Genomic DNA, 26,696 nt, shown 5'->3' with positions numbered 1-26,696 from the left:
ACAGTGCCACCTCACTCCCTCTCGAGCCCGAGGGCCCCGCCCAGCTTTGACAATGTGGTCTGTTCCCGGGATAAACCACACCTCACTCCAAAACTGAGGCATAATCTACATGGGCTCTTTTAGCTCTTGGTTGTTTCGTCTTCTAGGAAATGAGGGGCTGCTTTGGCGATCCATCAGTTCTCTTTAAAGCTAGCATTCCCCACCTCATCCTCCCCATCCCATCTGCCCTCAGCAAGAGCAAGGCCGACTGTAAATCCTTGCACCCTGCAGGCTTAGGCATACTCTTAATGTCTGTGACCTCACATTTTCCTAAGTGGGGAGTCCATCCTACAGAATGAACTTGAGCTTACTTGGTATACCACTATCCACCTGTCCCTCTCTCTCATCAATTCACTTCTTCCCTTAGTCTGCTCCCTTAGAACAGACTGACTGCTCTCAGATGCTGAAACAAGTCTCCTTCAAGGCAGAACACAAAGCAGATAACCAGAGAGGGGTCCAGCCTGTGCTGGGATAGGAGCGGAACCCCTGAGGGCTCTCTACTGTGTATATCCTACCAGAGAACCAAAGACCGCTGGATTAAAACCAGCACTCCTGCGCAGGTCACTACCAGGAAAAGGTAAAAGTGTGTCACTCTTGCAGGCTCCACGCCTTCTACTCAACTTACCTTTCTGACCGTGACTGGTTCCCCCTGTGGCCGTGGGGCAACGACAGTGGGAGGGCCGCAGCCACAGGAATCTATGGCAGTTGGGGGGAGGGGGGTCTTTACCAGTGACAGTGTGGCTCCCTGGACCTGCTGCCGAGGGATGGAGCGCGGGCTCAATTCACATCTTCAAGCATCTCACCTGGGGTGTTATCCAACAGGCACTGAAGAAGAATCTCCCCTTTCTGTAAGACACTCTCAGTCAGGGACTGGTGTTCATCTATATCTTTCTTAAATTGCTTAAAGTATATGAGAAAAATAAAGAAAAAAAGCTTCGTTACTATTGTTCTATAAAACTTACTCAAAATGATCCTCTGCAAAGGTAGTTCTATTCCCCTCTAACCTGGAAGACAAACCCACTCGATCTTCAGAATTCCCCAAGTAAACAGTACATTAGTTTAACTCTCCCTTCTTTGATTCTTTGAACCCAAAATAAATACAGAGTCAATCTTTTCTTTTGTTTACAGTCTGACAAAAGAGTTTCCTTTTCCCTGGCAGAGCCTGGTTCATGAACAGATTGGGGGGCAGGGGTTCTTTTTGTTATACCTCACTGGGTTTTCTTTAAACTCACAACTCGCTATGGGATTCTCAAAACACAATGTCTTCTATTCTAACGGACCTGGGAAGTGAGAGCCACGTAAGAGGTGCCTCGACCCACTTCTTCCCGGAACGTCCTACTCTGTGCAGACCTTGGGCCTTGGGGAAGGCATCAGGGAAGCTGTGAGTCTCCCAAGTAGCTGACTTTTTTTCTCCTCGTGGGTACCACGCCTTATTACAGCTGACTGTTTTGATGTTCCTTTAACGCTAAGACGTGTAAAGTCCATGACAACCTTTAGTACAGGGTACAGAACTTGGTGGTTCACATTCTCAAGTTATCATTTTACTCTTGGATTTAACCATATTCTTTAGTTTTCTTTTGCCCTAATACCTATGCTGATTATTTTATTCTTTAGTATTCTCTAGCTTATATGCTGCCATAAACCTACTGTGTTAAGACAGAGAGTGAGACAGAGTCACAGTAGCAACATGTGGACACACACACACTTGCTTGTATGAGCTATCTAAGCGGGGGGGCGGGGGTCAAGGCAGCTCATACATATTCATGAGGCATGCACCATTCTGTGTGGGGAAGGGGCTGACAGAGCTGTCGTGCTTTATGACACAGCTGTGTGGTGACACAAGAGGGACAGTCTTCACTGACTTGTGAGGGTTAATTCCCAGCTCAAATCTCAGTTCTACCCACAAAACAAGACAGCTGTTCTGGCCAGCCTGGAAGGTGAGGCAGAGAAGGACAGTGAGGGATACAATGGAGGAATGGACTTGTTCTACTTGGCACTTGCTCTGACGGGGATGGGGCCGAGGCACTCTGGAGAGACCACCCAGATAATTCTGAGGGCAACTTCCAGGCAGTTTCCTCTCCCCACAGCGGTACTGCCCCTGGACCCCCAAGGGGTGAGCCCTGCTCAGCTACACAAGCACACTCAGGTGCTGCGTGCAGAGGGCGCTGTCACACTCGGCCTTCTCCTCCTCCCTCCTGCACACTCTGGGCAAGGAACTCAGGGCCACCTCTCTCCACACAGCAGGAAGTAGCACTCCCACTAAGGCAGGACAGCTGGCCACCCAGTCGAGGCCCCTCCCTAAATTTTACTCGGCTCCAAGCCGGAACACCAAAGGCCTATCCTCCCTCCCGCCAGGATGTGCCGGGGGGCTGGGTTGGTGCTACTCTGGCTGAGGCAAGGGTCAATAACATCTTCCTCTGAAGGCACTTGATTACGTTACAGAAATTCAAAAAACTGTCTCAGAAAACCCCTTCTAGACTAGCATCAGGCTCAGACCACAATTCCTAACTACCTCTGCTCCTTCAGAAGAGGTTAAAAATGCTTGGCCAACCAGACAGTGCTACGGGCCTCTGGGTAGTTCAGTCAAGGTTAATGTTATACTTTGCATAACTGTATAATTTATCCTCCAATTCAGAACACTTCTGAGAATGAAGGGGACCTGTTGATAATTATTCTAGAACAGGCACAAACTATCATTCCAGATACACCTGATCTAAAGTCAAATGAACCAGAACATACAGAGACGTTAAAAATAACGGAACCTTAATGAAAAAGAGGCAAAAAAAACCCAAAACCAAAAAACCCCAAAACAAAACACACAGAAGCAAATTCCAGTCAGTGCTTTCCAAAAGAACTTTCTGTGATGATGGAAATGTTCTATCTGCATTGCTCAATATGGTAGTCACTAGACAAATGTGATGCCCAGACACTTGTGATTGTATCTAGAGTAACAGAAATAGGAATCTTTAATTCTACTTCATCTGAAGAGCCACATGTGACTGGTGACTCCATGACTAGTGCAGATCTATACTTAATCCCTGAGACATTTGGAAAATTACATTACAAATCATCCCTAAGGATATTAGAGGATGAATAGGTTTTCTCCAAACTCTTCTTGGCCTGGGAGAGAACTCCTACATTTTGCAGTTTTTCAACAAAAAGAATTTGGAAAGGACCTCTGACTAGATTTCAGGTAGAACAGTCAATTGCACCATAACATACCGAGTATCAGTTATTTGAGCTTTTACTTTGTAATCAAGTACTTAGCCACCACTCTGGTGGCTAAGAAGCCAGGACCACATATTACCCGGTAAAGCTGCAGAGAAGACTTGAGACCTGTAAGATTGGACTTGGATGGAATCAGGTGGTCGGTGACATCTGCTATGTTATACAGCCAGCGGATCAGCTCTTCCAGCTGACAGCAGAATGTCTGTAGGCAAATAAAAGAACACATGGTGTTACTGACCAAACTGCTGTTTACATTTTCAATCCAGGGGATGTTAGGAGAAAGAACTGCACTTTGCTGGAGTGTTCCCTCACTTGAGGGGTCACTCCCCTCCCTCCCCCCAACCTGTTCCCACCCTGACTCCAGACCTCCGCCAGCACAATATGAAGAGCCCCACCTTGGCTGTCTCCCCTCAGCCTTCGTGACAGCAAAAATGACAGGCTGAGAAAAGCCTGCTCTGCACGTGAGAAGAGAGCAGCTAAGGGGAGGGGCCGTGGACGGGGAATGGCCCAAAAGCATGCCAACCATGGAAACCAATTCTCGAGTGAGCACCAGTGCTAACTTTGTTAACTGTCCCTGAGGAAAACAGAAGATAATGACTATAATCGCGACTAACTTGAACCTATGGCAGGAAACCAAGTGAATTACAACTGCTCGTCCCTGTTCTGTTCCCACAATGCCCAGGGCACTTGGCTCCTAGACTCCTGCTGGCCACTCACCCTAGGGAGGCTGTGAGCCAAGCACTTTGCCTCGCAGTATTTCAGTCTTTTATCACAAAAGAGGCACATGCTAACATTTGTCCTACCTGCTTCATGGGACAAATGGAAACATCTACTGCATTGGCTCATGGGTTCAAGGTTTTCCAGCCACCTGTGCTGCTGTGTGTGTGCAGTGTCCATGCACTCACCCAGGACACAAGGCCGTATGTGGGACTCTCCATGTGCAGAGAGCCACATACCTGAACGTCCTAGTGTCAGGAACTATACAAAGCCCTCAACAAGAATTATTTCACATAGGGGCGCCTGGATGGCTCAGTCGGTTAAGCATCCGACTTCAGCTCAGGTCATGATCTTGCAGTTCCTGAGTTCGAGCCCTGCATGGGGCTCTGTGCTGACAGCTCAGAGCCTAGAGCCTGCTTGGGATTCTGTCTCCCTCTCTCTCTGCCCCTCCCCCACTCGCACTCTGTGTCTCTAAAATAAACATTAAAAAAAAAAAAAGGTTTCATTGTAATCCATACAACATCCCTGAGAGGCAAGGCTCCACATTTTACAAATGAGCAAACTCAAAAGACTAAGCTGAAATTCCAAATATGGCAGTGTTATGATTGAAATTCAGATCTGCCTGATGCTGACGACCCCATTCCACAGGGTATTAATTCTATCGCCAGAGAGTCATGAGTCCACAAGAGGTTTGGTGATCAAAATGTCTTAGGAGGGGCGCCTGGGTGGCTCAGTCGGTTGAGCGCCGACTTCGGCTCAGGTCACGGCTCAGGTCACGATCTCGCGGTCCGTGAGTTCGAGCCCCATGTCGGGCCCCTGTGCTGACAGCTCAGAGCCCGGAGCCTGTTTCAGATTCTGTGTCTCCCTCTTGCTGACCCTCCCCCGTTCATGCTCTCTCTCTGTCTCAAAAATAAATAAATAAACGTTAAAAAAAAAAAAAAAGTCTTAGGAAACAGTACATGAAGTGACTCTAACTCCGAAGTGCCACCACTTTAAACTGAAGCTCTGAGAAGTCCTGCAGTCAAGAAAGCCATTTACCGGGGTGCCTGAGTGGCGCAGTCGGTTAAGCGTCCGACTTCAGCCAGGTCACGATCTCGTGGTCCGTGAGTTCGAGCCCGCATCAGGCTCTGGGCTGACGGCTCGGAGCCTGGAGCCTGTTTCCGATTCTGTGTCTCCCTCTCTCTCTGCCCCTCCCCCGTTCATGCTCTGTCTCTCTCTGTCCCAAAAATAAATAAACGTTGGAAAAAAAAAATTTTTTTTTAATAAAAAAAAAAAAAAGAAAGCCATTTACCATTGTTTAGTTCAGACAATCGAGCCCAGACCTTTTTCGTGCAGAATACCTCTTAATCCTCAAGGTCAAGAGCTCTAGGAAGCAGCCAGGAGTAATGGTTAAGCTTAGGCTCCAGCCCTTGGGTGGGCAAGTTACCTACCCCTTCAAGGCCTTTCTCCCAACTGTGAAACAACAATAGTCCTTATCGGGCAGAGGGGTGAGAATCAAGTAAACTAAGGCACAGCACAGTGCCCGGCACATGTAAGTGCTCAAGGTCACTAAATTTGATTCCCCGTGCACTGGCAGAAGAGCTCCCTCTAGGCAAAGCCTCTCGAATGTGGAGTTTACCTTCACACACTGCACGAGTGATTCTTTTCCGGGCTCTCCTTTCCCAGGAGGCTGCCCTGCAGCATCTAGGTCTAAGAACGCATGCCGATCCCACACAGCTGGCAAAGAAGAGTGTGCTCTCAGGGGTCCAGAGGAGACTCCCAGGGCCTGGCTGTTCCCCAGACCGCCTTCCCCTGCAGAGCCCCTTGCATGGATGAAGGAGCAGAGCAAACGGTGGTTCTGGCCCTCAGGGCCCCTGGACCCTCTGAGGGCAGCCTCAGAAGGAAGCTGGCTTTGGCTAGAGTCCGACGGGAGGGAAGCTGGCCCATCGCTGTCTGACACGTCGAGGGAGGTCTGCCCTTCGGCAGCCCCCGTGGGCAGGGTTACCAAGGTGGGGATGGAACCTAGATGTGAAACCAGACTAGAAACCTGCGTCAGCCGAGCGGGCAGGGCAAGATACTCGTCATCACTTTCCACCTCCTCTTCTGGTTTCCATCCAGATTCTGTGCAGGCAGGATGCCAGACACCCTGGCTGGCTCCCTTCTCTCTCTCTGTCCTGGGCAAGGGCCACCCTCTCTCCCATGTCCTCTGCTGGGGAGAGCCCGCCTCAGGGTGCTTGCCCACGTACCCAAGCCAGGCCTTCACACCCCTCGGGGCTGGCTCTCTGCTCTCCCAAGGAGCATCCCTACCCCCCGGGGCTCTGGGGGTAGATGTGAGCTGGTTACAAGACGCCAACCCCACACTGCCCTGCTTCTGGGGTATGCCAGAGGACCACCGCTTAAGGCTTGGATCTCCGGGCCTAGAGAATGGCAGGGCAGAGGCCTCTGCTGATGGGCAATTCTGGGAGCCATTAGTGGGTGACTTCAGGGTGCTCGAGGGGGAAACAGAAAAGCTATCCAGGTCTACACCTGAGTCCTGCAGCACAGGGTCAGCCAGCACGTGGCTGTCAAGGTGCTTTGGGAGGTGAGGCTTGGGCCTGAGTGGGTAAGTATAGTCCAGCAGGTCTTCGTACTCTTTATTCGGGTTCCAGAGTGGGGAGTGGCGGTCAGGGGAAGGAGGTAAGGAGTCTGGAAGCACACAGGCCCAGTACTCGGCCTGGAAGGAGAGGCGCCTCCTGCCCAGCCCAGGAGCATCAACCCCAGAGGACGCAGGCTGTGGTGACCACTGGAGCCGTGGCCCTGACCCCACAGAGGGGGCTGAGTGGGGCATGGCCAGCTCCAGGGAGGATGAGACCTTGGCAATGGAGCAACTCTGAGGTTCCGCCTTCTCCTGGTGACCCTGGAGACTGCTGCCCGGGGAGGAGGCAGAGACGCTGCGGCTGGAGAACTGAGGAACAGCAGTCCCTTGGCTCACCACAGACCTCCATCTTGTCGGGAAAGGGAAACCTGAGCTGTGAGGCTGCTGGCTGAGGTCCAGCGCCCGTGGCGACTCAACTGGGGACGGGTCATCTTCGGTATCAGCATCATGTCCTGAGCAGAGACCTGTGGCTCTGGGAACAGTAAGAGTCTGAGGTAGCTCCTCTGAGGCAGAAAGCCTGGTCTCCTCCATCTGTAATGACAGAGGGAAGAAAAAGCAGTCAAGTAAAAGCAAGCAAACCAAATTTCGTTCTTAAAGGACAACTTTGGAATGTTCCTTGGGGGCCTAGACGATATTCAGGAAAGGTCTTGAAATTAGAGTCTGCTATCCGATGCAAGAACCGGACAGCGTGCGGCTAGTGTCCGGCACGGAAACTCCGCGTGCTCCGGGAAGCAGACTGCCCTCCCCAAACTGATCTCGCCCTCTGGCCTCCATGCAAGCAGAGAGCAGGTGCAACTACGACAGCTCTGTCGTGCTACGGAGCCCGCCACCTAACTTCTGAGAAGCGCATCCCGGGCAGAAGAAACCTCTGACTGTGTGAAGGAAACATCCAAACCAACAGGCAGGCGATCCACCAGGCTCCGCTCACACCTGCGGGAACTGAACGCTGGCAAAGCGAGTCACACGTTTCAGCCTCTTCCCTCTGAGTTTTTAATCTGCTCAGCGAAGAACCTGCTCCCGGGGGAGGCGGGATAGCATAGCACACCCGTTAAAGACATGGGCTTTGGAACCAGACAGACTCGATGCCAACCCCTAACTGCCACCTTCCAGATGTATGACTTTGGGCCTCACTTCCCTCATCTGTAAAACGGGGATGGTAACGGTACCACTTCCTCAGGACGTGAGGATTAAAGGAGCTCACATGTGAAAAGCACAGGGTAAGAGCTCAACAAACAACAGGTACTACAACAAGCAGCCCATTTTTAGTAAGCTCACAAAATAGCCCATTTCTATGTTCACTTATGTGCTTCCTGCCTCACTGAATCTCTCACGGGTGCCCTGAACTTCCCACCACCCCTGGTTCCCAGGCAGATGGGTCCAGTTTCTGTTTTCTCCCAGACAGGCATACTCAGAGCATCCTCACAGGACAGAACTGCATGGGGCAGTATTCAGCAGCCGAGGCCAGAGTGATACTAAAGAGATCAAAGCCATTCCATGGAAGGCCTTGGCAAGCAGAACATAATAGGACGCCAGAGCCGGAAGGGACAGATCATTCAGGTCACCTTCCCAAGGCCCTCACCTTTCTGAGGGCCTGAAAGACTTGGTGATACGTCTGAGGTCACAGAGTCAAGGAGGACTCCTTGATCCATGTGACTCGTACTAGGCAAGGCTTCCCTGCAGTCAGGGAGGCGCAAGAAATTCTTCCCCAAGGACGGTGCCACCTACTACGGGGGCTCCAAGCCTCTGCCAGGTTCCTTGGGTCCCAGGGGATCCAGTCTCGGAGCCCACAGCCCTGGACCCAAGTCTCCTCAGGGCTCCCCCTGAAGACTTCAGATCATCAAGTCAGAAACAAGACACGGCCCCGTGGTCTAGCCCTCTGGGCAATAGATCTTGGCCATAGCATCCCCAGTCTTCACAAGGTCAACAGTCACACTTTTGAGGAACAGGAGACACTGTGGACAGAGTCCCCAGGGCCCAACTCTCCAGGTGAGCCTGTAAATCAGAAATCATCACACCCAGACTCCCTTAAGTCCCCACCTTGTACAGAAGCTGGGAAAGCAGGTAAGAGGGTGAGAAGAATGCTAGAACATACTGCCAAATGACCACATTAGTTAAATCTAAAGTCCCGTTTGCCTTATTACCTACCTGGCTTTCCACAGAGTGCAAAAGGTCTCCAGTCCCCGGGCCAGCAGAAGGAAGCAGGCAACCAAGAGCAGGCTTAGATCTACCAGCTACTGGCTCCCTTCTGGTGTTGTTGGCCTGTGGCTGGTAGGCTCCAGAGGGGCTGCGGCCAGCCCTGTCACAGCAGGCAGGGGCAGGTAGCCCCTCTGTTCCCCACACCGGGGATGCAAGCCCGCCCTCAGCTTCCAGGTGTGGTGGCTGCTCCTGCTCCCCGCTCGTGAGCCCTGGGGTGTCCACTTCCTGCTCCCTGCAGCTCCACTGCCCATAGGACAGGGCCTTGGTGTCTGTGGGGGCCTCCACCTCCGCCTTTTCTTCTCCCAAAGCCATTGAGATGTCACTAGGTCAGTGTTCCCCTGAGGCCTTCAGCTCTCTACAAAATGGGAAAGGAAAAAAAAAAAAAAGATGTATTTTCTGCATCTGTGTCCAGGAAACCTTGCTTTTTAATGATTAAGACAGACATTTGCACAGTGAAGGAAACCACCAATAAAAAGAAAAGGTAACCTACTGAATGGGAGAAGATATTTGCAAATCGTGCATCCTATAAGGGTTTAATATCCAAATATATAAAGAAGTCGTACAGCTCAATACCAAAAAACCAAATGATGTGATTTAAAAAATGGGTAGAGGACCTGACTAGACATTTTTCCAAAAAAGACACAGATGGTCAATGGACTCATAAAAAGATGCTCAACGTCACTAATCAGAGAAATGCACAGCAAAACCACCATGACAGGGCCGCCTGGGTGGCTCAGTGAGTTAAGCATCTGACTTGATTTTGGCTCAGGTCATGATCTCATGGTTCCTGAGATGGAGCCCCCTGTTGGGCTCTGCACTGACACCAAGGAGCCTGCTAGGGATCCTCTCTCTCTCTCTCAAAATAAATAAGCAAAACATTAAAACAAACAAACAAACAAACAAAACAACCATGACACATCACCGCACACCAGTCAGAACAGCTAGAACAAAAAGGACAAGAAATAACGAGTGTTGGCAACAAGGTGAAGAAAAGGGAACCCTTGTGTAGTGTATGTAAATTATTGAAACTGGGGCAGCCACTGAGGAAAATAGTATGGAGGCTCCTCAAAAAACTAAAAATGGAAGTACTATATGACCCAGTTATTCCACTTCTGGATATTTACTGAAGAAAACTGAAAACATTAATTTGAAAAGATGCATGCACGCCCATGTTTATTGCAGCATTACACGGAAACAACTTAAGTGTCCATCCACAGTGAATGGACAGAGAAGATATGGTGCATACAATGGAATATTACCAAGAATATTCAGCCATAAACAAAGAATGAGACTGTGCCATTTATGACAACATGGATGGACCTAGAGGGTATTATGCTAAGTGAAATAACTCAGAGAAAGACAAATACCGTATGTTTTCATTTATATGTGGAGTCTAAAAAACAAAACAACAACAAAAAGAAACAGACTCATAAATATAGAGAACTAGTGGCTGCCAGAGAGGTGGCGGGTGGGGGAGATGGGTGAAATAGATAAAGGGGATTAAGAAGTACAAACTTCCAGTTATAAAGTAAGTAAGTCACAGGGGTGAAAAGCACAGCATAGGGAATATAGTCTATAATATTGTAATATAATCTATATGCTGAAATAATGTTGTATGGTGACCATACTTATCCACTTATCGTGGTAAGCATTTTGTTAAGTATACAATTGCTGAATCACTATGTTGTACACCTAAAACTAATATGTCAACTATATTTCATTAAAAAAAAAAATTAAGGACAACCTCTTTCCTCCCTCCCTCTCTCCCTTTTTTGGCCAAAGAAAAGAAAGAACAAATGGTGTCTATTTCCTCAGAAGAGAACACAGGTCTGGCTTTTCCTTGGCCCCAGAACCTTCCAAAGGGGATGCAGGAGCAAACCATTTTGTCCTCTGCTTTTATATGGCCTGTACCAGCCCCAGCACCAGGTGCCCAGGAGGGTCAATACAGGTCCAAATCAGAGACCAGGCTTAAATCCACATTTTCGTCCCTGTCCCTTTGGCCTAGTGCCACTGGGGTAAGGGGCCCGGCCTGGGCCCTCCCTGGGCCAGCCCCACGACAGTTCTTTTGCTGCAGTACTCCCATCAGCAGGCAGCTCTGGCCTGGCTCTGACCGCTCTGCCGTAGGGAACAGCAAGTCAGGGCAGGCTCGGGCCTTGGCTGAGCCCAGGGTCTTCATACAGTGCCTGCTTTTGCCTGGCAGAGGAGGCAGGACCCTCTCTCAAAGCACAGAAACCACATCCCAGGCGGTGGAGCAGGTAGCGATTTATTCCTGCCAGAGAGAGAGCAAGCAGCAACTCTTCTCCCACTAGCTCGGGTTATGATTAACTCGCACTGAGGGAAATCCAGGTGGGTGACAGCGGTAATGGCCACAAAGCATGCATGCATATGACAGTGAGAGCCCTGGGCAGGCTGGTGGGCAGGCAGGTGAGGGACAACCGGGGCGAGCACTCACGGGGGGAAGACAGAACCATCTGGGAGCTGAATGTGAAATAGGCCTGTTCCAGTAAGAGCTTCAGGGATTACAGACAGAGGCTAGCTCCCCTCAGCCTAACAGTATACGCAACAACTGCCCCTGGGGGCACCGGTGGACGGGCCGGGCCAAAAAGCTGGAAGGAGGGAACGACTCCCAGAAGATTTGGAAGGGGAACAAGGGAAGCAAAAGTGCCCAGGATTTTGGCGGTCACCTGGAATGCACTGGGCGAACCTCAAAGCTAGAACCTGGACAAAAATAGCCTTGTTTCCTCAGAGACCAGGAGAAGCAGTGATAGCAAGAGGAGGTGCCAGGAGGAGCGGGGAAGGCGGAGGCTGAAGACTGGGGCTCATCCTGCTCAGCTTGCACACCGGGGAAACCGGGCGGGGCACAGTTATGTCTTCAGAACACCCCACCCGGTACTGGAAAAGGGTCCTACTCTGCTTGCCTGGGCACACGAGGCTCCAGACCCATTCGGAGGTGACTCTAAAGCAGAGCACACAATTCACATTGACTCTCTTCTCACAACCGCTGCATGGGGCAGAACAATTTTTTTGATAGGTAATCTGTGGATGAAATATAAAATGCACTGCAGATATAAGTCTCCTTCTGTCCTTGTCCCCATTCCTCACTGTAACAAGCTCCTGCATGATGCAGGGCATTAAGACAGTGCCTGGCACACGGAATGTGCTGTGGGTCAGCTGGTGCCAACAGTGTCATGGAGGGAGTGTAGGGCACAGAATCAGTGTAACAAGTCACCTTACAGGCAACAAAGGAGTCCAACAGAGAGAGAAAAAGCAGCCAATTTCTCATATAACTCAAGCAAAATATTTACTACTAGATACTCCCATAAAAACAGGTAAACAGTCTCATTAATTCTGTACGTAGGTCTCTCACTGAGCTCTTGATGTACAAGTAAACACAACAATCTATTTCATCCTTCTCCCTCTTTACATAAAAGTAGCACTGTACAGGACACCCTGTTCAGAACGCTTTCTTTCCTTTTTTTTTTTTTCCTCTAAAACACACACACACACACACACACACACACACACACACACACAGTATCTTGGACATCTGTTCTCAACAATACCCAGAGAGCTTCCTCTTTCTTTTACATCACTGCCCAGTACCATATTCCACGTTAAAAGTGTCACTGTCCCTTTATCTGTGAATACTGGGATTATTTCCAATCTTTCCTTATTACAACCCATGCTTCAACGAACAACTGACCAAACAGAACCATCAAGGGCACACATCTCTTGCATGCATGCTAGCACGTGCACAGCAGAAACATCCAGAGGAAAAGCTGCTGAGGCGAAGGGTACCTGCACATACCTCTGCATACGTTACCAAGTGGCCCTCTAAGGCGTGGCATCAATTTATACCCCAACCAGCAGCATGCCAGAGTGAGTTTCCCAAGGGAGGCAGGTCCTCTTATCTTCCCTCACAGAGGGGGAGACAGACCAAGGCTCAGAGAGATTTAAATGCAGGACCGTGTGACTCCAGAACCCACACTCTTTCTGAACCATCAAAGGCAACAAGTTACAAAGCAGAGAAGTACATGAAGGAGGGAAGAGAATGACAGGACAAAGAGATGAGTGACCAAGTCCTGCTGCAAACTGTTCATGGAGCCACATCCTCACCTTGTGGCTAGTTAAAAAACTACACATGAAGCTGTTGACAGGCAAATTCTGTTTTCACAACTAGAGAAATACATGGAGACCATGAACTGGGAAAATCTAACCTGTAGCCCTCAACTTCTACTGTTGCTCCATTCCTAGAAACTCTCTCAAAGGCTAGAGTCAGGCCTGATGGGTGACTAATTCTCCCTCCACTAAAAGGGTGTGGTCTTGCAAAGAGGGCTGAAATAAGATGATGCTGGGGCAAAAAAAGGGTGCAAATGATCGGTCTTTGTTTTGATGATGTAGTTTTAATTTGTCCTGTCTGGACCTCATTATTCAAAAAGAAGCTATCCATTTATTCTGGGGGGTTGGGATTGGTGAGCTAGAATTATAAGCTACTTAGAAGACACCCTAGGTAAGTTTCAAGTGTACAGACAAACCTGAACTAGGTTAACACTGTCGCCAGAGGCCCTTGAGCAACCAGGTAAGATGGTCTGAGATTGAATGATTTTCATGGAAACAGTACTTCATAAAAGGCAGGTTTATTTCCTCAGTCTGGATAAACAGTCTTTTCCTAATCTTACTTATTAATCTGCCTACCAAATCATGCTCTCCCCTTGGCTCCACAAGTTATGAGGAGACAGATACATGTGAAAGAAAAGATTTCAAAGTCTGTAAGAGTCAACCGGGATAGAAACAATCAGGGAAAACTGAAAGTGATGACTGTTGGAAGCAAAGGCATTTTTAAAACATCAAACATGATGAAGTGGCCTAGAAAATGCACAAGTTTTAGATTTCTGAGCCTCAACTCCATCCACGCTTGCCAGGTGGGCAGCTGTAATACTGCATGAAGGTCCAGCCCTCATTTCTATAGCTTCATTGCACATAATTTCTTCTAACTTTCTGGGGTGAGGACGGAGGTAGGGGTTCCACTTAGACACGTCCAATGAGAAGCAGCTTAACTCCTTTTCAAAGCACCCATTTCAAAGACCATTTCAAAATGGTCTGCTCTGGACCATGAATATGACTTGTGGTGTTGAACCAACACTGTCTCCCAGGTCAACAGCTTTACAAAACCTACTACTTACTCTGTGGGGGGCCTCCTTGCTCAGAGATAACTTCTCTTACAGAGTTCCTGCGAGCTAGCCGGCCTCCTCCCTACCAGGGAAGAACCACAAGGTCGGAATGAGTGCCTGGAGCCCTCTCGGAGCATAGACAACGAACAATGAATTCAACCCTCCATCTGAAAAATCTGTACATCCCAGAACTGCCCTGTCCTTGGCCAAACCAAGAGACAAACCACATAAGCTTCAGGATATTGTAGCAACCACCTGGACTCTATTAAAATTCTTCATTAGTCTCCGGCAGAGGCCATATGACCTACCAGATATATATAATTAGGAGTGATGTAGGCTTGGCATCCGCTTGCCCTACAGTAAAAATACGCTCATACGTCACGTATGTGGCAACGTTAACTCTGTAAGCCTGGACATCTGACCCTTCTCGTGCAGCCCTGTCACAGCTGCCAGGCCTTCCTCCCACTCACTCCCATCCAGGATGGACAAAGGAGGGCTGGGAATTAGGGGGGAGGGATGATGCCCCTCTCTTAACTAAACCATTCTGAGAGAGGAATGGTCAACCAGGGATCAATCCTCCTCCGATCAAAAAAAGACTACCTGCCAAAAAAAAAAAAAAAAAAAAAAAAAGACTATCTCCAGGACTCATTAAATCACAACCTCCCTCTGAGATAATCTGATTTATACCAACTTTGCCAGGGAAGCTGTGTACAGGCAAGGCCCATCTCTATACCCAAGCACACAGCCAGCCACCTGTACCAGCCATGCAGACTACGTATTACTTGACAGAGCAAGCCCTACCAGTTTAGGGGCCAAAGGCTTCAAACTCCTTGTGTTTTCACAGGAGGCCACAGGTATAGGTGGCAAATGCCATGCACACATTGCGGCAGAATCTGGCCAGAGAACCAGACAAAGAGGCTCTTAGTACTATTGCTCTTTCCCTAAAAACATAAAACTGCCCACAAGGAACAGGGGAGGGGGCGGGGTAGGATCCAACATCCTCAGGTTGTTGGAAAGCTTCTGGGGGAACTAATTTATGGGAGAAAGAAGCTTAAAGGCAGAAGCCAATCCAGGCGTGGGAAGCACCATGTTGGGGGTAAATATATATGTGGGGGAGGCCAACAAAAGGGGCAGTCACAAGAGGCCAGGGCCTGCCTCAGAGCGGGGTGGGTGCCAGGAATGCTGTGGCTTTGAGCCACAGGTTTGAGACTGGGAGGTCAACAGCCAAGAGCAACCGCCATTCTACCTGCTCCTTCACTGGCTGCTGAAGACCCCAAGTCCCTTAGTCCTCCACACCGACCCTGTCTTTCCCTGTGGGGCAGGTCACCCTGAGCGCCGCGTCCACCTCCTTTGAAGGTTCAAGCCAAGTGAAAAGGAAGAAGAGGTTCAAAGCTATGGAGGGTAAACGTGTTTCCCATGGCTTGGTAATGGGCTGATGCCATCCTCAGGATGCTCCGGCACCAGCAGCTCCTTTCTTTTTCCTCCTAGGGCGACTTCCCTCTGTTCTGCTTAGAGTTAGAGACAGTCCTCCAGGGCCTGAGGAGGAGCCACTGGCTCCCTCTAAATCAATTTGGTGGGAGGGCTGTGGCCAGGCTGCTCCCCTCACTTTCTCACTCGCTCACTCACAGGCTGACTGGGACTACCAGATAGCCGTGCAGCAAGGCCAGTCTTCTAACTCTTCAAGCAGGTCTTCAGAAGGCCTCAAAAGAGATGCAACTACCACACCTACAAGGAGCTCGGCTGAGCTCCCAGCCTCCCGTCCACTGGAACGCAAGCTCTCTGGCCTCCTCCGCAAACTGTCCCCATCCAACAAAACTCAAACTACAAGGATGTGGAGGACTCAACATGTCAACAACCGTATCCTCTATTCCCACCATAGAGCAGGCAGAAAACCAGCTTTCCTGTAACAAAAATCTCTCCTCCTGTCTAAGGAAGCTGGCCCTGGCATACAGGGTTGCAGCTCCAGAGGCCACTGCTTTTACTGTCCTGGGCATTTTCTGTGAGGTAGTCAGGTCACATGTATGAAGACTGATAACAATGTCACTCACTGTACCAAAGGATCCTCTTTTGGAGAAACCACTGGAGAATTCTCTGGTCTCAGTAACAAAAACAACTGTTTCACTGAACAGCCAGTTTGTTTTCACTTCATAGGTATTGGCAAAACTGATAAAATTTTCCTCTTTGCATTGACTACTAGGAAGCTCAGGGCCAAATCTGCAATCCTCCTCAAGCAAAAAGCTTAGGACAGAAAGGCACTCACCTTTTATACTATTCTCACTCCTGACTTCCTCCTACTTTTCTTTCAACCTATCTGCCTCAATTACTTTTATTGAAAAATCTTGTTCTACTGAAAGTACCTTGGAATGATTTCTCAAATCGTTTTTTGGAACAAAATGTAACAATTGTTAAAAACAGGGGCGCCTGGGTGGCTCAATCGATTGGGCATCCTCCAACTCTTGATTTTGGCTCAGGTCATGATCTCACAGTTGTGAGTTAGAGCTCAGGCTCCACACCGAGTGTGGAGCTTGCTTGAGATTCTTTGTCTCCCTCTGCCTCCTCCCCCACTTGCATGCTCTAAAATAAAAATAAATAAATAAAATTAAAAATTAAAAAAGAATTGTTAAAAATAGAATAACATAATAGGAAAAAAAAGATCATAAATCCAAACCCATAAGGAAACATAATCTGTTTTTAGCAATACCTCTAAAAACCAAATGCAAGTACTTAATGTTAGTACCTTTCTACAAAGTGTGGTCTACAGACGAGCAGTATGTGCATCACCTCAGAGCTTGTTGGGAATGTAGATGTTAAAGTTCCACCCCAGAGTCTTGGAATCAGAATTTGCATTTGAGCAAGATCTCAAGCGATTAGTAATGTTTCAGGAGCACCAGGTTAATCAGTAAGCCTGTTTCAGCAGGCTGGAAAGGAACCACTACAGTGGCTTTGTAACCATTCACTGAGTGCTGCTCTCTCTCTTTTTTTTTTAAGGCTTTATTTTTAAGTAATCTCTACACCAAATGTGGGGCTCGAACTTACAACCCCAAGATCGAGAGTTGCATGCTCTACTGACTGAGCCAACGAGGTGCCCCAGTGATTGCCTATCTTATGCCAGGTACACTTGGGAAGGAAATTTATGATCCATGTCCTTAAAGTCTTTGCAATAGGACACTAGAAAAAGTTCACATCTGTGGCAGGTTTTTAATATAATAGCTAATTATAAGTATGTTACAGCTGGAAAGGCGTATCCAGAAAGAACCGTATTCCCTAGAAAAGATTCAAGATTCATTATGCCTACATTAAAAACAGAATCAGAGACCAGAATTCTCCTGTGATAGTTACAAGTGAAAAAGAGACAGCATTTGTCTCGATGACTCCAAATAATTTAAGAGAAATCCACACAGTTCAAGGGGACCTCCAGCTGAAAGGAAATGTACAACTTGGCCTGCTTCCTGCCCCCAGAAAATGGTACAGGAAAACCTGGAAGTGAGGCAATAGCCCCTAGGGGTTGTATCTGCCACCTCTAGGTCTGGCAAACAGGTCTAAAGCCAATGAGAAGGCTTCTTCCACTTTTCACAGTGTCTGTGAACAACTTCAAAGACAGGAGACAGTTTCTTCATGTGAACAAAGTTCTAAGAAAAGAAGCCACCCCAAGTCCATCTCCACAAGCTCTGCCATTCTGGCTGAACCAATCATCCTGAAGATTTCCTGTTAGCCACAACAGGCCCCATCTGTTTTACTCCTCTGCTCTTACAGGACCATTCTGGGTATCAGACCACATTAAGAGTATATCAGCTACTACTGCAGTACTTGGCCAAGTTATTATCTGGCACTTCATCAATCTGTAGTGGGTGGTAAGGCTCTAAATGCATAACAGATAGTCTCCCGTGAAATTCTTTTGCTATGGGGGGAAAATCACGAAAGGCTTAAGGACTTTTTAAAATCAAGCCACAGATAAGGACTAAAAGGCAGAGAGACCCTGAAGGGTCAAGTACTATATAGATACTTAATACTAGTAAATCTATTGAAGTATCTATTTATTTTTATCCTAACAACTGCTAACTGCTCCTGAACGTTTTCTTTGAGCCATGAACTATGCTAAGCACTTTATATCAATATCTTTTTTTTTTTTTTTTGTACTATTTTTTGAGAGAGAGGGAAGAGCATGGGAACCCCGGGAGGGGCAGAGGGAAAGAGAGAATATTAAGCAGGCTCCACACTCACTGTGGAGCCCTAGGCACAGCTTGGCCAAGGGCCCTGGGATCATGACCTGGGCTGAAACCAAGAGTTGGACGCTCAACCGACTGAGCCACCCAGGCACCCCTATGTCAATATCTTATTTAATCCTCAGAACCCATGGAGTAGGTACTATTATAATTCCTATCTTACAGATAAGGAAGCTGAGGCACAGAGAAGTTAAATAATGTATCCAGAGTTAGTAACTTGGCAGATAAAGCCTAATTTGACTTAAGAGAGCCAGAAGTCAACAGCTTCCCTAACCAGTAATAATAACTGGTCCAACAAATTAAAGGAATGAAAATTTTTGTTTTGTCAACTTTTGGCTACACTGCTGTTTTTCTGTTTTCTTTTGGCTTCATCCACTGAGTGTCTTCTCTGTTCCAAGCACTGTGCTAGGAGCTGACGAAACCACACGACTTGATGCTTGTAAAAAAAGAGGCAATAGAAAGTAGCCTAAAGGAACAAGAGATTATTAGCTGTGGGGTGGGGAAGAGCTTTAAAAGCTTTTCAGGGGAGGTGAAACGGAGTTCTTTGCTCTTTTCAGTACTGAGTGGTCTAGAATTGACCCAGGTGATGGAGGCAACAGGATGAGAAGTGGTGACCTGTACTTCTTTTAACCAAACCCTTGGCAAACTGATCTAGTACATTTTGCCTGGCATTTTAACAACATCCTTCCCACCCTAGATCTGGGAGCTGTTAGGGTATTTATGAATACAACGTATCATCGTGCAGGCCCCACTCCCCCCCCCCCCCCCCCCCCCCGAGGAATTCCCAGTGAGGTCCAATCTGTTCCCGCACTGGCAGGTTTCCGCTCATTTTTATTACAAACAATACACCGAACCTAACCAAATAATTACAAAGGGCCTGAGCATGTGCCTCCAGGCTGCTGAGAACACTTTTAGTGATGACAGCCGCAAAGGGTGGCCTTTCCAGGCAAAAAAGCAAGACATTTTGCGCTTTCCCCTCGGCAGCCGGGGGCTGCTGCATTCACGGCACCAAGAAAGCATCATTCGTCTCCATCTTTCTCGTGGGAAGGGCCGTGAGCTAGTGACAGAGGGTCTCGGCGTTAGCCCCGACCGGGAGCAGCGCGAGCCCCTTACTCCCTGGGCCCCGGCGAGCGCACAGGGTAAACAGCACACGCCCGGGAGAGGCCGCGAGGGAAAGTGAATTCGCCCTGGGCCAACCAGACGCGCAGCTGCTCGGACCGGAGGATAACGTGGACACGCGCGCCCCCTCGGCTCGGCCTCACCGAGCTCAGGCTTTTCCAACCCGGGCCTCCGGCCGCCGCGCCCCGCACCCGCCGGGCCGCCTGCAAAATGGAGGCGAAGGCAAGAGGCGCCCCTGCCCCCCCCCCCCCCCCAGGGAGCCTTTGTGCCCTTCCCGGCGGGGGACTCGGGGCCCGGCGACGCGCCCAGCCCGGCCTCGCAGACCTGGAGCGACCGCTGGGCAGAGGGTCCGGGCGAGCGGGAGCTGCAGAACCCCGACCCCCGTGCGGGAAGCTGCCTACCTTGCCTCAAGCGCTTCGGACTCCCTGACTGGGCCTGCGGCGCCAGCAACGCGACGCTGCGGCCCCGACGCGGGGGTCCCAGGTGGAGACCGAGGCCCTCACGCCCGAGCCCGCTACGCCCGGGGCGGGACCGAGCCCCGGCCACGCCCTTCGGGGCCGCCCCTTCTCCGCGCAGAGGCATCCTTTGGAGCGTCGCGGCCAATCCCAGCCCTAAGGCTGGAGGCTCAACCAATATGCGACCTGTTCGAAAAAGAGCCCGCCCCTCGTGCCGTTCTGGCCTGTGGGAAGCCTGATCTTCGTCCAACCTTCTTCCCTCGCCTTCCGCGCTCGGGGGTCAGGTTCGCCTGTTTTGGGCGAGTCAGGTCCTGCGGGAGCATGAAGTCTTGGAGGTGTGTGGAAGGGTGCTCTTTCCCAGCGTGTAGGTCGCACCCTGAGTCACGTGTTCATTCATTCATTTTTGCGCAAGGCACGCGGTTGTTTCTGGAGCGCCGCCTCGGGGCGGGGCGGGGTGGGGGGAGGGAGGCGGTTTCAGAGTTTTTTACTGTGCGTATTCGCATTCGCATCTTAACACGCAGGCGTGTGACCCTGGCCCAAACGGTGCCACTGGGCACCAGCGCGCGGGGTTGGGAGGGCGGTGTCCAGGACGAGTGGATGGGGACAGCTTCAGCAGTGAGGTGGGACCTAGGCAGGCTCGGAAAGGGTGGGAAGGGTTGGATAATGGGCCGGCAGACACTTAGAGGCTCTGGGAGCAGCCCGGTCTGATAGGAAATCGGTGATGAAGTCCGAGGGGAAGTGAGATCCTGATTGTGGAAGGCTATGATGCATCACCCCCGTCAGCAGTGAGACTTAGGAGTCTAATGACCCAGCTCTTTGGCGTCTACTGCCCAGCGGAATCCTGGGGCTTAGAGGAACTACCACCGTGGGGTAGGGAAGGGGTCGCATTGTAACCCATAGACTCGTTCCTCCTTTCTGATCCTTTTGCTTCAACAGCACTTTCGGCAATATGGATTACATTGAATGCCTCACTAATTTATAAAACAGGTCTGTAAATGTCTGAGCCTCAGCTGTGGACAGCGTTAATAAATTCCTTATCACGGAACTCCTGGGCCGCAGGCAGTTTAGGACATAAAGACTTGTTGGGTTTTCCTGAACCTGCCCTGATAGCTACAGGTTTTGTCTGAACCAAGAGTCACGAACTTTTGACAGCAAAAGCAGAAACTAGCCTACAGATGGTTTTGTTTGGGCAGCACATTAATTTTATTTGCTTTTGGTTTTCAATAAAAATTTAAATCCCGCGAGCACCACTTGTGTATTAATGAACAGCCAGCCACTTCACACATTTGTTACCTGCTTGAAATCAGAAGGCATTTGCGTTTGTGACCCTTGGACTTCTCTGAATCTCCTAAGACTTCTGGGGGAGTCACCTAATCCCAGGGACTGAGACTCAGGTGTTTTCCAGCCAAGACACGTAGCTGGAAAGAGAACCGGGCCAAGTCCAAATAGGCAACCAGGTCAAGGACACCAAAATCCAAATGAAGGGAATGTGGAAAAAAATCAAGGCCAAACGAATAAGATCTCAAAAAGCCAAGTAAATTATGGGTGGAGGAATTTAAGAGAAGCAGACTATGAGCAGAAAAGTACTTAAGAATTTAGCAAAAGACCAGGATAGTCCACCCACTGTGTGTCAGGTCCGAGCTTAGGTCCCCCTACCTTCATCAAGCCTCCCCTTAATTTCAAGGAGACCTGCACTGCCCCTCCTTTGAAACTTGCAGCACTTGGTGTGTACCTTTCCTATGGCCTTTATCGTTTTCTACCCTGTGTGGTTTACTCATCAATAAGAGGGGGTAGGATGGATGACTCCCAAGGTTCTTTTCAGCTCTGACATTTTGTAATGTTCTGTTGAGCATCTTTTGTTTTTGCTTGACAAGTAATCTTACCTTTGAGGAACCACCTGAAATCCCCTGAAAGGGGAAAAATGGATCATCACCTACAGATGTGGACTTGGGGGCAGATAAAATAATTCAGGAGACTGAGCTGTCGTCTTTTGAGGAGAGGATGAGTGCCTTTGTTGTTGTTGTAGGAGAGATGGTTGCATTGGGCAGACTTAAGGATGGACTGTCATGGAGTTCCTGTTGGCTACCCAGCATCTGAATATCCAATTTGGAAGGAGCCTCCCCTACTCTCAGTCTTGGAAGGAGTCTGGGCCTCTCCTCCCACACTAGAAGCCAACGGGTCTAGAGGAAGCCACGATAGAAACCAGAACTCTCCTTGCCTATTGGTAGCTAGAACACTGGTGCATGACCTAGAGTAGGACGAGCCAATGGTCTTGTACAAAACTGAATCTTGAGTGAATAACTATTATCACAAGAATTGAAAAACAATTAATGGTGGCATTAGAAGTGCAAGCATGCACCCTAACCAGAGTGCTGGAGCAGCATGGCCTTGGCTCCCTGCACCCAAGTCCACATCTGTAGCTGAGCGTCCATTCTTCCTCTAACTTTCATTGTCATCCTACCTCAGTGTTGTAGCAGTAGACTAAAATTTAAAACTAACCATCACTAATATACTTTAAATACGATAATGAAAGGAGACGAAAGGACGATAGGTAAAAAATCTACACTTGTACATGACACAGCAAGAAAAGAAACACCACTAAAGTGGTATACCACATCATAAGGCTTCATTGACATTGATTATTTCCCTTCTCCATTACCCATTCCAGGTTCCCCTTACCTTCAAGCTGGCCAGGATTCTTTACCTGACAGGGTGAACCAAATCTTTATTCTCAAGGAGTCTGCCCTAGTGGACCTGCCTGCGTAGTGCAGTACCTTTCCATTAGCATGTATCTCTGGCATGGAGTGATAAGGTGTCCCAGGAGATCTCCTGGGCTCTAGTCATACTCTTCCTGCCTCTCTCCCCTTGCTGGTCAGGACCAGTCACCAGCCAACATTGTAGTGGCACGAGAGGACCCCACCAATCTCAGCTTCGAGTCTGTAGGAACCACTGTTCTAGGCTCTGGTGTGAGTACTGCACTTAAATATCTAAACCAACTGATGTGGAGGAAAGGGAAGCACACATTTTGGAGGAGAATCATTAGGAATAATTTGAGAGGTGCCACACTTGCTTTCAGCAGCTGGTTCACTGACATCTGCCTCCTGTGGGGGAAACCGGAGCGGTCCTTGGCTCAGAGTGTGCACTTCACCCAGAAGGACAATACTATAAACTCTCAGGGTACTATCTCCCAGCTGGCATTTCAACTGATCTTTTTTTTTAATTATATTTTTTATGTTATTAAAGTAATATGTACATATATTCTTTTTTTTTTTTTTTTTTATCATGTAGTACTAGGGACACCTGTGTGGCTCAGTCGGTTAAGCCTCCGACTCTTGGTTTTGGCTCAGGTCATGATCTCCCGGTTTGTGAGTTCGAGCCCCATGTTGGGCTCTGCACTGACAGTGTGGAGCCTGCTTGGGATTCTCTTTCTCTCTCTCTCTCTCTCTCTCTCTGTCTCTCGGCCCTTCCCTGGCTTGCTCTCTCTCTCAAAATAAATAAATAAGCTTAAAAAAAAATCATGTAGTACTAAAAGACTTGTAAGACAAAGGAGTCTACGGCCCATTCAACCCCCATAATCTCTTTTATTAGAGGGTTTCATGTTCAAATTTTTACCTTTATCTTATGTTATTTACATATTTTCAAATAATGTACTTGTACTGTTATTTTTGATTTATGAATATGGGATCTGATCTGCTGACTTTTTACTGTGTTTGATGAGGATTTAGCCCTATTATACCCCTTTCCTATTTTCTCTCATCCACCTTATATTTGCTATCACACAGTTTTCATAATTTAAGTCAAATATTCTTTACTAATGAGTTCTGTACAACGGTATGTTTCCTTTCTCTTACAGCTTTTGTTTTTCCTGGAACTAAAGATTTTTTTTACCTGCACAGATGTCATCGTATCCGTCCTTACTTTTTCCATTAAATGTGTCATATTTCTACCAGCACTTTGTTTTAAAATGCTCACAGTCATCTAACATTTCCATTTTCCCCCAGAGATGTCCTTCCTGAGAAATCATCCTTCCTTCCTTCCTTCTGAGCTCTTGCTTGAACCTTGACCTATTACTTAGGCCTCCTACACTGTCGTCTCCCCTCAGTTGAACCACCTCTTATTTCTGGTTTAGGAGGATCCAAGACTTTTTGGAATACACAGCAAATGGCAGCTGACATCCATATAAGATAACTGCAGAACAAAATAATAATCAAACCGTTTTAGCTAATGAAAATACAACCAAAACACAGAGGAAAACTGCAGCACAGTTCTCTTAACATGAATTAAATATCATTTAGGGAGCAAAAGGCGGCTATAAAGAATATTTAAAAATCAGATACTGAAGAGCTCAAAATAGAAAGCAGCAAAATGAGGATTGACTGAACTCAGGAAAGAAAAACACAATCTTGAGATATGAAAACTAAATTATATGATGTCTAAGGGAAAATAGGTTAGACAAAGAATTCAAAAAGGGACATTGAGGAAAAAAATTTAAACAGGAGAACCAAGAGTAAATTTGGAAAGGAAGTAAAAATATCAGAGAAGAAGTGAGAGACACAGAAGACAAAGAGCCAACACATGTATCATCAGGGTCCCCAAAGAAGAAAAACATAAGAGTAAAACAAAGCTATCATACAAGGACATTTTCTGGAAATAAAATAAGACATGAGCTTTTGAAAGGGACCAAAGGTACCAGGGCAAAAATGGTTTCCCTCAATATCATTAGCCTGAGGGAAATACATATCAAAACCAAAATGACACATCATTTCACATCCACTAGGATGGCTACAATCAAAAAGATAGGTAATAACAAGTGTTGGTGAGGATATGGAGAAATGGGAGTCCTCTTACGTTGCTGCTAGGAATGTAACATGTTGCAGCCACTTTGGAAAATCTGGCAGCTCTTCAAAAGGTTAAACATAGACTTACCATATGACCCAGCAATTCTACTCCTACATATATCCCAAGATTAAAACGTGAGTTCACACAAATACCAGTACATGAATGTTCATAGCAGCATTGTTTATAATAGTCCGAAAGTGGGAATAACTATAATGTCCATCAACCAATGAATAGATACACAAAATGTGGCCTATCCATAAAATGGAATGTTGTATGGCAATAAAAAGGAAAGAAGTACTGATACAAGCTGACACAACGTGGATGAACCTTGAAAACATAATGCTAAGTGAAAGAAACCATTCATAAAAGACCACATACTATGTGAACCCATTGATAGGACAAATCTATATGGGCAGAGAGTAGATTAATAGTTGCTTAGGCCAGAGGGAGTTGGGGGAATGGAAAGGGACCACTAAATGGGTAATGGTTTTTTTTTTTTTTGCACAGGGTGGGGGGGGTGATGACATGTTCTAAAATAGATTTTGACAGGGTGGCTGGATGGCTCTGTCAGTTGAGTGTTGGACTCTTGATTTTGGCTCAGGTCATGACCTCACCATTGTGAGAGTGAGCCCCACATCAGCCTCTGCACTGAGCATGGAGCCTGCTTAAGATCCTTTCTCTCTCTCTAAAAAAATATCAATGAATCAATCAATCAATAGATTTTGCTGATGGTTGCACAACTCTGTGAATGAACTAAAGATCATGAAATTGTATGCTCTAAATGAGTGAATTGTACAGAAGGTGAATTCTATCCCAGTAAAACTTTAAAAAACAAACAAACAACAAAACCCAAAAGCCTGAAAGGGTTTCTCACTGGCCAACTTTGGGACAATTTGTACATCAAAAGGAATAATGCTAATTGATTATAATATAATAAGTTTTTAAAAACATGAATTCATCATGATTCTAAAATGAAGAAACTGAGCATGAGAAAAAGAGGGAGCAAAAGAAAAGTTCATCTTTACAGAGTGACACATCTAGAAGGAATGATAGATTAGACAATCAGCATTTGCAACCCCAAATGTAGTAATTAAGCAAGTCAAGGACTACTCCTGGGTGCTAAAGGGCTGGGAGGAAGGTTGTTGGGGAACAGGATATTCACACAGACTCCCAGTACCATCCCACAGATGACTAATGACAAGAGGGAAGTTATTATGCATTTATAAAAGAGAAATCAAGCAGTCATCGAACATCACTAACAGTGGTCCTACCGGACATGTGCCACCTAAGTATTCTTTCCAGAATTGTTTAACCTAACTTCCTGCTTACAAAAACCACAGTGGATACAGGGAGAAGTTAAACACCGCCATCAGCAGGGACCCTTGGGTGGCTCAGTGGGTTAAGCGCCTGACTCTGATTTCAGCTCAGGTCGTGATCTCACAGTTCGTGCTTAGGATTCTCTCTCTCCCTCGCTCTCTGCCCCTCCCCCTCTTGCGCGCGTGCCTGTACACACACAGACACTCTCTCTTGTCTGTCTCTCAAAATAAATAAAAGAAATCAGAACATAATCATCTGCAGAATATGGGGCATTCTACAAAACAATTGGCCTGAACTCTCCAAAAATGTCAACAGTGTGAAAAACCAGAAACAGATGGTATTGGGAAGAACTGTTTTAGATGAAAAGGGACCAAATAGATATAGATAAAACAATCAAAAACTATCCTCGACTGGATACTGGAGCAGGAAAAAAAAAAAAGAGCTATAAAAGATACTTTGGGAAATTTGGGGAGAGGTATAGTGTGGTTATGTTATGGTTATGGAGGAAAATGTCCTCATTCTTAGATGCATGCTGAAGTAACTAGAGGTGAAATGTCTCAATACCTGTAACTTAGTTTTGACACTTTTACCAAAAAAAGTATGTATATGTGTGTATGTATGTATACATGATATACACACAGATATATCCATATCTCAGTTGACCTTTGAACAGGTTTGAACTGCATGCATCTGTTTATACACATAGACTTTTTTCGATACAGTACAGTACTGTAAATATGTTTTCTCTTATCATTTTCTTAAATAATATATTCTTTTC

General features: G+C 47.5%; 1 protein-coding gene across 6 annotated transcripts in view; it reads right to left on the bottom strand.

Moving 5' to 3' along the window:
* CEP68 (centrosomal protein 68) overlaps positions 1 to 19,862 on the bottom strand; it is a 28,714-nt gene extending 8,852 nt beyond the window's left edge. For 3 of the 6 annotated variants that reach the window (XM_047851363.1, XM_047851361.1, XM_047851362.1), the window contains exons 1-5: positions 19,709 to 19,862; positions 8,744 to 9,149; positions 5,603 to 7,129; positions 3,347 to 3,469; positions 843 to 939 (exon numbers count right to left, since the gene is read on the bottom strand). In XM_047851363.1, coding sequence (XP_047707319.1) covers positions 843 to 939; positions 3,347 to 3,469; positions 5,603 to 7,129; positions 8,744 to 9,106 — 2,110 coding nt within the window. In that variant the 5' untranslated portion in view covers positions 9,107 to 9,149; positions 19,709 to 19,862. Of the gene's footprint in view, positions 1 to 766; positions 940 to 3,346; positions 3,470 to 5,602; positions 7,130 to 8,743; positions 9,150 to 19,708 lie in introns of all 6 variants that reach the window. The other 3 variants (XR_007150697.1, XM_047851364.1, XM_047851365.1) reach the window with 3 other exon arrangements.
* Between the last annotated feature and the right edge of the window lie 6,834 nt (positions 19,863 to 26,696).

This window comes from Prionailurus viverrinus, chromosome A3, assembly GCF_022837055.1.
Source record: "Prionailurus viverrinus isolate Anna chromosome A3, UM_Priviv_1.0, whole genome shotgun sequence".
Classification (NCBI taxonomy): Eukaryota; Metazoa; Chordata; class Mammalia; order Carnivora; family Felidae; genus Prionailurus; species Prionailurus viverrinus.
This window is presented reverse-complemented; position numbering and strand designations above follow the sequence as displayed.